Source organism: Bombina bombina, chromosome 5 (assembly GCF_027579735.1).
Source record: "Bombina bombina isolate aBomBom1 chromosome 5, aBomBom1.pri, whole genome shotgun sequence".
Taxonomy (NCBI): domain Eukaryota; kingdom Metazoa; phylum Chordata; class Amphibia; order Anura; family Bombinatoridae; genus Bombina; species Bombina bombina.
The window spans coordinates 757,946,319-757,961,564 of NC_069503.1; the positions used below are offsets into that span (position 1 = coordinate 757,946,319).

General features: G+C 33.8%; 1 protein-coding gene across 2 annotated transcripts in view; it reads right to left on the bottom strand.

Moving 5' to 3' along the window:
• Nucleotides 1-15,246, bottom strand: part of ATP9B (ATPase phospholipid transporting 9B (putative)) — a 1,400,042-nt gene that overhangs the window by 390,380 nt on the left and 994,416 nt on the right. For both annotated transcript variants that reach the window (XM_053714846.1, XM_053714845.1), the window contains exon 14: nt 2,845-2,957. In XM_053714846.1, coding sequence (XP_053570821.1) covers nt 2,845-2,957 — 113 coding nt within the window. The remainder of the gene's footprint in view (nt 1-2,844; nt 2,958-15,246) is intronic.

The window sequence follows — 15,246 nt, forward strand, 5'->3', positions numbered from 1 at the left end:
CCTGAAACTCTTTGAGGGGAGTTTCCACCTCGATCATCTTCAATAGCGAGTCACACCAATAGGTAGAAGCTCCAGCTACCACAGCAACTGCTGTTGCAAGCTAAAACAAGTACCCCGTGTGCTGCAACATTTTCCTTAATAGAATTTGTAGCTTCTTATCCATGGGCTCCTTAAATGACAAACTATCCTCAAGCGGGATAGTAGTGCATTTAGCAAGCATGGGGATAGCTCCATCCACCTTAGGTACAGACCCCCACAACTCTAATTGAGAGTCTGGAATGGGGAACAATTTTTTAAATGAAGAAGGGGAAAAAGAAGATTTCTCCCATTCATTCTATTTGCCATCTTTACAGAAACCGGGAAAGTCTGTGGCACCACCCTGTCCTCATAAACCTTGTCAAGTTTAGGAATAGAAGGTTCTTCGGGCAATTTAGTTTCCAGAACCTCTAATGTAGCCAAAACTTCTTTTAACAGAAAGTGTAAGTACTGAATCCTAAATCTAAAATCTGATTCCTCCACAGTCGGAGGTTTAGAGGCAGCAGATTCCGACCCAGAAAGAGCCTCCTCTGAAGTATCAGAGGCGTCTTCATCAGCGGATAATCTAGTATCAGATAAATCAAACAAATTGGTAGATGACCCCTGGGAAGGATAGCAATATTCAACCTTTCGCTTGCACTTAGAAGGGCGAGGTAAAGCACTGAAGGCCGTAAACACTGTTGTTTGTAACTGTTTAGAAAAGTCTGGCACTAAAATGGCCCCTCCCGAAGGATTAGCAGTGCAATGGGAGGCTGCATGTGCAGTAGGAGATGATTGCAGGGAACGCACCTTAAGGGACGGAGATCCCTAAGAGTTGGACGGCTCAGTGGTACTAAACATCTTTGTCTTTTTAGATATAACTGTGGAACATAATTGAGCAGGCGGGTATACAGAAGCCTCCTCACAATAAAAACAGGTATTAGCTTTACGAACAGAGGGAGTACCCTCTAACGTATCAGAGTCCTCCATAGCTTGCACTTTTACGATGGACACTAGAACATGATAAATGGCACCGTTATACCCCCAATGGCCGGGGCACTCACCACCTCCTATGACACAGGCCCCACAGAGAAACCGCTTCTTCTCCTGTAAACCGCACAGTCAGAAAAGAGAAAGTCAATGAGACCACACCCGGTCACATGGAGTGCCATGCAGGACTGCCCCTACTCCAAGAGAGAAACGCACCAAATAACAGTCCGCCCAGTTATCTAAAAAATGAAAGTAAAATCTAAATGTTTCACACCTGCCTGAGCCTCATCTCACACATATTGCAGCATAAAACATAATAAAGCAAGCTATGTATAAAGCCCCTCTGTTTAATAACCTACTTCCGGAGATATTAACCCTTGATTCCATACAGATAAAGGAGTCACACTGTGACCCTGTCTTCTGTACGTTATCATATGAGATCTCAAGTTTGACAGTGTTGTAGCATCGCTCCTAAAATGGACTTGAGTAACAGAAGCAGGCAGTGAAACTCGTCAACACTGATTGCTTAGGAGCTGTTAATAGAAGTCTGGATAGTTTCACAGAAATACTCTCCCTGTATCTCCAGACCCTAACCTTCATCAATGGTCTCACTGAGAGGCTGACAAGACTACTTAAAACTCCAGTCCTATACCGAAGAGTACTACCCTCTATAAGAGACTACTCCGAATCTTCCGACACTTCCAACCATCCTCATGTGACAAAAGGCAAAGAATGACTGGGGGATGAGGGGAGTGAGGGAGGTATTTAAACCTTTGGCTGGGGTGTCTTTGCCTCCTCCTGGTGGCTAGGTTCTGTATTTCCACAAGTAAGGAATGAAGCCGTGAACTCTCCTCATATTAAGATGGAAATATATATATATATATATATATATATATATACACACACACTCAACAGGAGCAAGCATGACGTGCTTTTTTAAATTCTGGGTAGAGACTTTGGGATTTACATATTGCTTATGATTGGTGGGGGTGCGTGTTACTATAGGAGCTCTGCTCAGCCCTTTTCTGAGGGTGTGCTAGGATTTCACGGCAGATGCACCAGAGATGTAAAGCTGGAGGTAAAAATAAATATATATATATATATATATATATATATATATATATATATATTTCGTGTTTCATAATACTTTAAATAGCTTTTGTGTTGTTTCATTATTATTAGATAAATTATATTCTGATAACATGTATGCACACTGGCCTTTTAATAAAGTTGTCCCCTGGCTATGATGTACTGTGACCCCACTATACCTGCTAATAGCCTTCGGGCTATGTGAGTGGAAATGTGAAAATGTACTTACCTGAAATGCACTCACTCTACTGGTCTTACCTCCTGCATAAATGCTTCCAGTAGATAGGCCATCCAGTGCTGTGCACGTCACAGCAGAAGATCACTATAAGGCATATATCGACAACCCAACACTGTGATAGCTGTAGCAGGCTTGTGACCAACTCCTTCACTGATAGTATTTGTGTCACTACCCCATACTCCAAACTCCCCTCTGTCTGTTAGTTGCAGCTCTCTTAGGGGAAAATGGGACTCAAATTAGTCTGAAGACCTCTCTCAATGAAGAATCCAGAGCAACTTGATACTTCACCGACCTCCTGAGAAGCAAAGATTATACTGGCTAATCATTGAGATGGGAGGTATAGAATATTCTTGGGGTTTTGGGAATCTTTGCCTCCTCCTAGTGACCAGGAGTTGAATCCCAGAAGTAATGAACTTTTGAACTCTCAACATCTTACGAAAGAAATTACACCTCTACAACAGTTGTAAATCAACAAAAATAACAAAAATGTGGTTTTGTAGAAAGAAGCCTACCTGTGAATAGGAACTTGCTATGTGATTCTGTATTTCATCCATTGTGTCAGTGCCATATGATACTGTTCCAAGGTGAAGGCGTTTAAAAATCATTTCATTTTGAGTTAGGGTTCCTGAAATAGACAAAAGAATGCAAAGTGAATATCCTATGAATGTATAAAAGTACTACCAGGGTTTATAACCTCATATTTTGCCTTTTACTGAAGTATTTCTCTGTAACTATTCTTCACATTTATTCAGCATACAATTTTTAAACAACTTTCTAATGTAATTCTCTTATATAATTTACTTCATTCTATTTAGATGTAGACTAGAGAATACCTAGGAAGGCTTTGGAGCGGCAATGAGCTACTGGGAGCTAGCTGGTGATTGGTGGCTGCACATATATGCCTGTTATCACTGGTTCATCTGAGGTCTTCAGCTAGCTCCTAGTAGTACATTCATGTCCTTCAACAAAGGATACAAAGAGAATGAAGAATATTTGATAATAGAAGTAAATTGAAAAGTGGATAAAAATCTGAATCATGAAAGAACAAAAATTTGAAGTATACACTCCTTATATATTGAAACTTTTGATGGTTTTTAAAAGGTTCTATTTTATTATCTCTCTTTCTCATTATTCAAATTATACATTAAATTTAATTATGTAGATTGCATGTCATTCAGTTATAATACTGTAGGCAAGTACTCCTGACTGTGTTTTATCATTTCTATGGGCTGTACAAAGTACTGAAGGCTGTATAAACATAGAGAGCTGGAAGCATAAACACATATCAAAGAAACTGAGGAATGTAAGAGAGATGGCTTGCATTTGTATGCTAAAGAAACAGAGTATCTGGGAGAAGAGTTTAAATCTTTTATTAGAAGTAATTTAAACTAGTAAAGGGGGCAGCATACATTATTCCATCTGCCTTCAACAGCATTCCAAAGCTTAGTCCTTGATCCAGTTCTAGAAATACTAGTAGAATGGTCCTTCATACCATGTGCATACATGCTCTCAATTTATTAAATTGCCTGAACTAGCTTCAATAATGACAGGGACAACTTGGATTTAGTATATATAACAGTATCATGGTACAATGAATCTTCTCATGACTGGGAAATAGTCATACTTGGATACAACTGTATATAGGCCTCCATTACAGTATGAAAGACTGGATAATCTGTTATCAAAAGAACCAAAATGACCATGAATGCTAAGGTTATAGTAGTGGTGGACTTTAATTAGCAAGATATAGAGTGGGAAATACACATTGTTAGATTAGCTAGAAGCAGGTATATTCTTGAATCCTTGCAAGGGGAATCGCTTGAGCAATTGGTTAAGTAACCAACTTAAAAGGAAACTATATTAGATTAAATACTTACAAACAGTGATATAGTATAACATGTCTGAGGGTGAGAACTTAGGGTCCAGTGACCCTAATCACGGTAGTAGTCAGGGTCACTTTATGAGGGGATCTGTTAGCACAGCTGGAGCCAAGAGCTGCACTGAAGAGGTTTTCACAGTGGATACCACATTGTATGCTATTTGTGGAAGAGAAATGTGAAACACCACCGCGTCAAGTGTTTTTTCTTCTTTATTTTTTAGCTGCCGACTATTTTTTCCTGTGAATATTTTTTTAGACTACTAACTTTTGATACCTTGTTTATTTAATTGTGGGAACCCTGCACAGCAAATAATGGGATCAGTGAGAAGCTGGTTGATTTTTATTTGATAATAGGAACAATTATAACAATATATTTTTTAACATAAGTCTACAAACCTAAAGACCTCCTAGTTTATGTATATACCAGTTACAGATATACAACATTATTAGTCTTTTTTGATAGATAGGTAACATAGTGTAGCGATTTTTAATTAGTTCAGCAGACAAGCTGTTTTTCGATCACCTTTGCTGAAATTTATTTTATTTTTATGCATTAAAAGCTAAGTTTTATTTACTCGAAAGATAAAAAATCGTTAAGTTGCGTAAGAGGATACAGCAATCACTGCTTTCACTAAATGCCCCACTCTTTTATTTCCAGGTACCAAAAGTGCCAGTTTGTCTAGGGAGCCACTGCTTGCACTAACCAACACACTTTCTCTCCTCTCTAGGTTCCCACTGTGTCAGTCTACCTAGGGAGACATTGCTTTTATTTATTGCCACACTCTCTTCTCAACAGATTCCCACAGTGTCAGCCTGCCTAATGAAACAAAAAAGAAAGGTAGACTTTTCAAAATGAAATCATTCCTTTATAAGAATAGTATGGGGATCCAAGAATAGGCACATTTCACAGAACACCCCCATAGTCATGTGATAATTATGTCATAAAATACATGTTAATTTGAGCTATTTATACTTCAAATTAACATTTAATTCTTTCAAATCCACACATTATCTAAATGCCCTCTAGTGGGAAAAAACCTAGAATAGTTATCCCAGCACCTTATAGATAGAACCATTCAGTAAAAGATACACAAATTGATTAATTATTCATCCTCATGGGCTCTAATGTATCTAATTTGAAATCCAGTAAATCTCACATTGTTTAAAGAGCACTCCTCTGTTGCCCATGTCTTGGCTCTTTCACCTGCTTAATAATTTCAAATCTTAACTGGCGAACCTGATGCCCTGCAGCCATAAAATGTGATAGAACCAGGAGAAAACAGAACTTTACATCACACCCACAGGGACATTTAATTAGGTACATACCAAAATTAGTGTCACACTTATAATGGCCTTAATAGACTCTTAATGATAGAATTACAATTAACACACCCTAAACAAGGGAAACAACTTAAATAATTCTGTTTGGTAATACAATATTGATATTTACATTTTGATCAGCCAATATCAGATTTAATCAAAATATCATGTAAACTACAAACCTGTTCATAGGCCGGCAAAGGGAACTGTTGAAATTCCTTGACATCTAGATTACGAGTACCTAAGAGGTGCCAAAGTCTATGTATAGTTTTAATTACCAAATTACTTTTTTTTTGAAAATTCAGAAACAAGTCAAATATCAGTTTTTTAATCACTTTTGTATCTTTGGACCCCAAGGTTGCAACAAATCATCTCTAGATATACCTGGTATGTCATCAACCACCTTCTCTATAAACTAATTGGGAAAGCTCCAACAGATGTGAGTAGGCATTTGTTACAAAACAACTACTTCCTCAAAGTGCCATTACAGATTCACACTATGTTGCAATTTTCTGTTTCCTTTTTTATGGGATCTCACTGAGGAATGCTAACAAGCTGAAAAACTCATCCAGAGGACACAGACATATCCTTGATTCAGAACTTTATTTGGTTTTCTTTTTATGATTTTTGTTATCACATTTATTTCACATTTTTTTCTTTGTGATATTTGGTATATTTATTGTAATTGGGATAACCCATATCTAAAAATATCTGCCTCATCACTTTAAGTCTTACAGGAACAACCTGTTCATTAGAGACAGATTTTTTTACACTTAGCTTTTGACTACAGGGCAGAGATATAATAAAAACAGGGTGATGTGCACTGGTACAATGTAAGACTGTTGTGGTTGGTTTATTTTATATATATGTTATTAAACCATAAAATATAGAAAAAATAACTCAACCAAATGCCAAAAATGTCATCAATATAGGTCCATCAAGTGGCGCCATATTGAAGGAACAAACAGTTTTCAAACACAAACTTTACTTTGAAGTAGCTGAAAATAAAGAGAGTTCTGAAACAAACAAGTTATTATATAAAATGATCTCAAACAATTGCATAATAATTTGAATGTTGCCAATATTATAAGATCCAAATTAGCCTAATACAGACCTAATAGCACTTAAATCAATCTTGTGCATAATAGTTATATACAAGCTATTGGAATCTAGGCTAAATAGAAAACATTTGTCAGTAGACAGCTGAAAATTATTCAATATGTTTAAAAAATCACCTGTGTCTTTAATAAAAGTACTAGACCATTCTACTAAGGGGCGTACAATTCTATCTAAAAAAACTGCTATATTTGAAAAAACAGAATTGGTGCAAGCCACAATTGGACGCCCAGGGTGTAGGGTGTAAAAGACTGGAGATTTAGCTTCCTCCATCAGTAAAAATGTAGCTGTAGAGTGATCCATAATAGCATTATCCAATGCACCTTTAATAGCATGTTGTTAATTTGTCTACTACCCATATTAAGTTTAATTTGACATGCAGAGACGTTAGTTTAGCTTTTTTGAATGTTACAGTCATTAAGGAAGCTTTTATTTTTAACACAGATATAGATTGAAACGAGACAGACCGCAAGTCTTTTACATTATACTAGTGCAAATCAAGGTCTTAGAGGGACAGTAAATGAAACTTTCATTATTCAGATAGGGCATGTAATTTTAAACAAGTTTCCAATTTACTTTTATCATCAAATAAGCTTTTTTCTCTTGGTATTTTTTTGTAAAAGGCTAAACCTCGGTAGGCTTATAGGCTGATTTCTAAGACTATGCAGTCCACCTCTAATCTCACAGTCTAGCTGTGAATAGCTAATAACATGTACTGTTTGATCATGTGTGCCATACAGATAGCATTGTGCTCACCCACAGTTTTTTTGGTTATTTTTAGTTTTTTTGGTTATTTATGTATTTGCTACATCTATGGAAGAGTTTATTCTTTGAGCGCATGTCTCCTTTTTTCTAGCTAAGGACAAGCAAATTCTCTCCCCCCATTGTTGAATTTGCTTTAAATTATACATAAACATTGGCACCTCTTAGACACTTGTAATCCAGATGTCAAGGAATTTCAACAGTTCCTTATGCCGGCCTACAAACAGGTCGCAGTTGACATGATATTTTGATTAAAGCTGATATTGGCTCATCGAAATGTAAATATCTTTTATTACCAAACAGAATTTAAGTTGTTTCTCTTGCTTAAGGTGTGCTAATTGTTATTCTATCATTAAGAGTCTTTATTTTTCACATCCCCCACACTGGTCAGAAAAATTATATTCAGGGCCATTATAAGTGTGACACTAGTTTTGCTATCTAATTAAATGTCCCTGTGGGTGTGTCTATGTGGGTGAGACCACTAGACGCGTCCGTCATCATATTAACAAACCAGGTTAGCCAATTAAGATTTCAAATTATTGAACAAGTGATTGATTGTATAATGTGGTAAAGGGGTGTTCCCTGAAATACTGTACTTAGACATAGTTCTCCATGCTATACTAAGAAAGGGATGATTTTCTTTTGAAGAGGCTACCTTCTTGTATATTTTTATATGACCTTTGGGGCTTAAGCAGTGGCCCTTGGTAGCATCTTACTTGATTTACAGAGTGCTGGTATTACCATTACATTTTAATCTGCATAGTGAGCCACTGCTTTCTTTAATTTCCACATTCTCTTTTCACAAGACTCCCAGAGTGTCAGTCTGCCTAGTGAGACACTGCTTTCATTAATTGCAACATTCTCTTTTCACCAGACTACCACAGTGTCAGTCTGCCTAGGGAGCCATTGAATTCACTTACTGTCACAATCTCTGTTCTCTGGGTTCTTGCTATGTCAGACTGCCTGGAGACTTAAAGGGACAGCCTTCACCAGAATTTTTTTTGTTCTAAAAGATAGATAATTAGTTTATTACCCATTCCCCAGTTTTGCATAACCAACACAGTTATATTAATATACTTTTTACCTCTATGATTAACTTGTATCTAAGCATCTTCTGACAGCCCCCTGATCACATGAGTTTTTATTTATTATCTATTGACTTGCATTTTAGCCAATTAGTGCTGTGTTGTGCTGACTCTTAAATAACTCAATGGACATGAGCTCAATGTTATCTATATGGCCCACATGGAATAGCAGTCTCCTGCTGTGAAAAACAAATAAAAAACCATGTGATTAGAGGCTGTCTGCAGTGGCTTAGAAACAGGCAGACATTTAAAGGTTTAAATGCTATAAACTATATTAATATAACAATGTTGGTTGTGCAAAGCTGGGTTATGGGCAGTAAAAGTGTTGTCTTTCTTTTTAAACAATAAAATTTTGGTGTAGAATGTCCCTTTAATTCAGTTACTTATTGTAGCATACGGGAGAGATAAAAAGACACACCTGTACAGGGATTAGAAGTTGCCAAGGGACTAATCCCTGAGTGATGTAGGTTACTGGTAGTCAAGGGGTTAATTACTGTGCCTGTAAGTAGCTGCCAAGGGGTTCAAATTATTTGTATACAATTAGAATGAGAAGGGCTAATTAAGTGTCCTATTGGCTGTAATTATACATATGTGTATGTGTGTGTGTTGAGTAAAATTTCTTGTCAGTGTCAACATACTCTACACCTTGCAGATACACCACAACATAATAAATGAAAATTAATGACTCCTGATTTTTTTTTTTTTTTTTTAGGGTTTGCTGCAATATTGCAGACTGGTGCATTTTGATGGCTCAGATCTGTCAAGCCCTGATTTACAGAATACACCATATGTTAACACGCCTGCATTGCTGTTTTAAGACTTAACTTACAACAAACACCCTAAAACTAATTATTTGTTCACCAACACTTAACAAAAAAGCTTTATAAGTAAACACTCCCAGTACAATTTCAGAAATTATGACTTCTCGCCCACATAGTCCTTTAAACAAGAAATGTATGACATTAAGAAATGCAACCAGTGAGATTAAAGTTCTCCCAGCAGATTAAGCACATATCTGTCCTCCTCTTTCATTTATCACATAACATCTAGTATTTCTGGTCAGTGTCAATATGTTCTGCATCTTGCAGTTAACAGATGTCTTCTCTTTTCAAATGAATAACTTTAAGTCTTACGCACTGCTGGCCACAGATGTGTCACTATAGCAACATCATTAATTTCAGATCTTACCGGAAACATGCACTCAAATCAAACCTAATTATACCACGTTGCTTTCTTGTCCCACAATAAGGAAACTATAATGCAATTATTGGGATACTTCATTTTCCATTCTACGGTGGCAAATGAGAGAACCACTGTGATGGACGCTTCATGTCAAAAAGCTTATTGATGAAGCACAATCACAATTTACAATCTTACAAAGGACTAACTTGCAATTATATCACTAATGTAATATTCTCTTGACTCAACTAATGTCTAATTATTTTGGCGAAGAGGTCAAGCCTCTTGCTTGTCACAAACTTATTTTCCGCATTGTTTGTATATGCAAAAAATGAATATATAATTAATGTGTTCTTATATACAGCTTTCAAACATTTCAAACTCAACCTTTGTGAAATGACCCAGTGTTTTCTGTTATGTGACAGGAGAGAGATGTAGATGCTGGTACAAAAATAAAATATATTTACCACCTGCATAGCAAGGGGTACATTTAAACCAGTCATGGTGTGTATTACATGTTAGGATATCAAGTTGGCTAGCAAGATGCCATATGTTTTATTTCTAATGTAACCATGGAGATTCTAATAAAAACTCTACAATCTTACATGAGAATCCAAAACATACAAATTAACTGGTGCAATATTAAAAAGATATGAAACACCCCATGCTTTTTGTGCAGAAAATGTGCTTGTCCCATGATCCCCAGAGAGCACAAAAAGCTAATTTGGTAACCTGTAAACAATGCAAATCAAATAGCTGATTTAAGCAATTTGGAAAAAAATGCATTTTGGGATAAAACAACTGACACAAAAACAAGAGTTGGTTAATGTCTCTTTAAGAAAAAATATAATACACTTAAATAAACCACTTGTTAATGCACTTCTTTTTAGTAACCCCAATTAAATAAAGTTTTTGGGGGTAAGAAAGGATTAATCCACAATAGGCATAACAAATATATAAGATGCAGTAAACGCAGAAAAGATGTAGATATTTGCCTTTTTTAACCAAATTACTCAAATCTATAGCACAGTAAAACTAAGCATTGTATGAAAGCCAACTGTTTATATCAGGTAAGAATCATGTTTTTTACAGTAGTGTTTATATTAGGTAAGAATCATATTTTTTACAGTACTGTTTATATTAGGTAAGAATCATATTTATCACAGTACTGTTTAAATTAGGTAAGAATCATATTTATCACAGTAGTGTTTATATTTGGTAACAATCATATTTATCACAGTACTGTTTATATTTGGTAACAATCATATTTATCACAGTACTGTTTATATTAGGTAACAATCATATTTATCACAGTAGTGTTTATATTAGGAAAAAAAATCATATTTATTACAGTACTGTTTATATTAGGTAAGAATCATATTTATCACAGTAGTGTTTATATTAGGAAAAAAAAATCATATTTATTACAGTACTGTTTATATTAGGTAAGAATCATATTTATCACAGTAGTGTTTATATTAGGAGAAAAAAATCATATTTATTACAGTACTGATTATATTAGGTAAGAATCATATTTATAACAGTACTGTTTATATTTGGTAACAATCATATTAATTACAGTTCTGTTTATATTAGGTAAGAATCATATTTATCACAGTAGTGTTTATATTAGGAAAAAAAATCATATTTATTACAGTACTGTTTATATTGGGTAAGAATCATATTTATTACAGTATTGTTTATATTAAGTAAGAATCATATTTATTACAGTAGTGTTTATATTAGGTAACAATCATATTTATTACAGTATTGTTTATATTAGGTAAGAATCATATTTATTACAGTAGTGTTTATATTTGGTAACAATCGTATTTATTACAGTACTGTTTATATTAGGTAAGAATCATATTTATTACAGTAGTGTTTATATTAGGAAAAAAATCATATTTATTACAGTAGTGTTTATATTGGGTAAGAATCATTTTTATTACAGTATTGTTTATATTAGGTAAGAATCATATTTATTACAGTAGTGTTTATATTAGGTAACAATCGTATTTATTACAGTACTGTTTATATTAGGTAAGAATCATATTTATTACAGTACTGTTTATATTTGGTAAGGATCATATTTATTACAGTACTGTTTATATTAGGTAAGACTCATATTTATTACAGTAGTGTTTATATTAAGTAAGACTCATATTTATTACAGTACTGTTTATATTAGGTAACAATTATATTTATTACAGTACTGTTTATAATAGGTAACAATCATATTTATTACAGTACTGTTTATATTAGGTAACAATCATATTTTTTACAGTACTGTTTATATTAGGTAAGAATCATATTTTTTACAGTACTGTTTATATTAGGTAAGAATCATATTTATCACAGTACTGTTTAAATTAGGTAAGAATCATATTTATCACAGTACTGTTTATATTTGGTAACAATCATATTTATCACAGTACTGTTTATATTAGGTAACAATCATATTTATCACAGTAGTGTTTATATTAGGTAACAATCATATTTATCACAGTACTGTTTATATTAGGTAACAATCATATTTATCACAGTACTGTTTATATTTGGTAACAATCATATTTATCACAGTACTGTTTATATTAGGTAACAATCATATTTATCACAGTAGTGTTTATATTAGGTAACAATCATATTTATCACAGTAGTGTTTATATTAGGAAAAAAAATCATATTTATTACAGTACTGTTTATATTAGGTAAGAATCATATTTATCACAGTAGTGTTTATATTAGGAAAAAAAATCATATTTATTACAGTACTGATTATATTAGGTAAGAATCATATTTATAACAGTACTGTTTATATTTGGTAACAATCATATTAATTACAGTTCTGTTTATATTAGGTAAGAATCATATTTATCACAGTAGTGTTTATATTAGGAAAAAAAATCATATTTATTACAGTACTGTTTATATTGGGTAAGAATCATATTTATTACATTATTGTTTATATTAGGTAAGAATCATATTTATTACAGTAGTGTTTATATTAGGTAACAATCGTATTTATTACAGTACTGTTTATATTAGGTAAGAATCATATTTATTACAGTACTGTTTATATTTGGTAAGGATCATATTTATTACAGTACTGTTTATATTAGGTAAGACTCATATTTATTACAGTAGTGTTTATATTAAGTAAGACTCATATTTATTACAGTACTGTTTATATTAGGTAACAATTATATTTATTACAGTACTGTTTATAATAGGTAACAATCATATTTATTACAGTACTGTTTATAATAGGTAACAATCATATTTATTATAGTACTGTTTATATTAGGTAACAATTATATTTATTACAGTACTGTTTATATTAGGTAACAATCATATTTATTATAGTACTGTTTATATTAGGTAACAATTATATTTATTACAGTACTGTTTATATTAGGTAACAATTATATTTATTACAGTAGTGTTTATATTAGGTAACAATCATATTTATTACAGTACTGTTTATATTAGGTAACAATCATATTTATTACAGTACTGTTTATATTAGGTAACAATAATTTATTACAGTACTGTTTATATTAGGTAACAATCATATTTATTACAGTAGTGTTTCTATTAGGTAACAATCATACTTATTACAGTATTGTTTATATTAAGTAACAATCATATTTATTACAGTACTGTTTATATTAAGTAACAATCATATTTATTACAGTACTGTTTATATTTGGAGCATATAATATTTTATACACACACATAAACACACACACCTATAATATATTGTACATGTCAATATATTAAGTTTCCAGGTGAATTGCCTCATATAGGTTTTCAAGAAGTTTTCAGTTTCAGAGACATCTTAAACAATTAGAATAAACTGTAATAAACCATTTATAATTTGCTTTTCAAAAGCTTTCATACATCGTTAACACCTATTATAAGTTGCATGGACTCAATTTGACATTATATCAGTTTTCACAACATATTTAGACTTTTGGAATTCAACAGCTTTGATCAATGAAAAACACATTTTGTTCTCTTTCAAATGGTAGATTTTGGTTGTTGCACACAATCAGTTCATATTTGTTTCTTTTTTAGGATTATATACCGTGCATATGCAAAACTATTAGAAATAAGTGCTGCTTATTTGTTTTTACATATTCTCCAGATATGTTATACATGTTTGCTGTCTTAACAAATGATAATGAAAATAGCAATAATAATAAAGTTACTAAGTTAGATTGTATAGCAGTATAATTATATGACAAGTATTGGAATAAGTAGCCAACAACTGTACAGTATATATGGTCAGTAGGACCGGTTTATGCATTCACAGTAAAAGCAACCAGCAGAGGTGACAAAAAGCTGCAGTGGAAGATTGATTTCTACTCGCACCCATAGTGGTGATAGTGACAAGGACATTTTAGAAACTGTGTGCTTGAGGAGAAAATGCTTCATTCATCCCTGAAATCCCTGTGTTATGATAACATGAGTTTTTATTAATGGGTTAGTACTACAGGAACCCATAGACACGTATAGGTAGAAAACACTTCCTTGTCTTGGTCTAAGAAAATGCAAACTGCAAGACCTTCCTACCAAATGGTGATTAAGATGCAATGAACATCTGCATGGTAGACCGTGAAAATGCCTGGTAAAACTATTCAACAGAAGCTTCATTAGACAAACGCAACTCACCTGGGGAGTTCTACTTGAGCTTGTATTACATAAAGACAATAGAACAAATCATGTCACTATGAAAACACACCAAAAAGAATCAATCAACCACTTTCACAATGAAACTAAGGGTATGTCATTGTAATTTCCCTACTCTGACAAAAAGCCAGAAAAGGAAAACCAGAGTAAAGCCCATGCTATGACAGTTTCTTTACTGTGGACAAAGCACACTGGGCTAGATTACAAGTGGCGCTGTATTTGTTTTGCTTAAGCGAAAACACTGCTAGCGTTTAGCTTTTTGCCCTATTTGGGTTGCGCTGTTATGACAAGTTCCCAAAAAACGTATTTTGCGCCAGCGTTAACCCGAAAAGCGAGAAAAACCTAACGTAAGTTTTCGCGTGCACGTATTCCCCCATAAAGATCAATGGAGAAAAAAAAGCGGGGGGAAACACCCTATTCGCACGCTAACCCGAATCACCATAAACTCCTAGTCTAATAACCCCTTAACCGCCACATAGCCCACTGCAAAGTTTCCACTACGCTATTAATCCCTAAACCGCCATCCCCCACATTGCAAAGTAACTAAACTATTAACTCCTAAACCCGCCATCCCCCCACATCACAAAGTAACTAAACTATTACCCCATAAACCATCATCCCCCCACATGCAAATTACCTAATAAACTATAAACCCCTAAACAACCATCCACCCACATCGCAAAGTCATAAACTATCATCAAAACCCCTTAAGCTAACACTCCCTAACTTAACCCAAAATATAATACCCCAAAATTACAAAAATAAATCCTAACTACCATAAAAAAATAAAAAAACTTTCGCGGTTAGGGGTTATTAGTTTATTTTGATAGTTTGTGAAGTGGGGGATTGCGGTTTAGGGGTTAATAGTTCTATTTAGT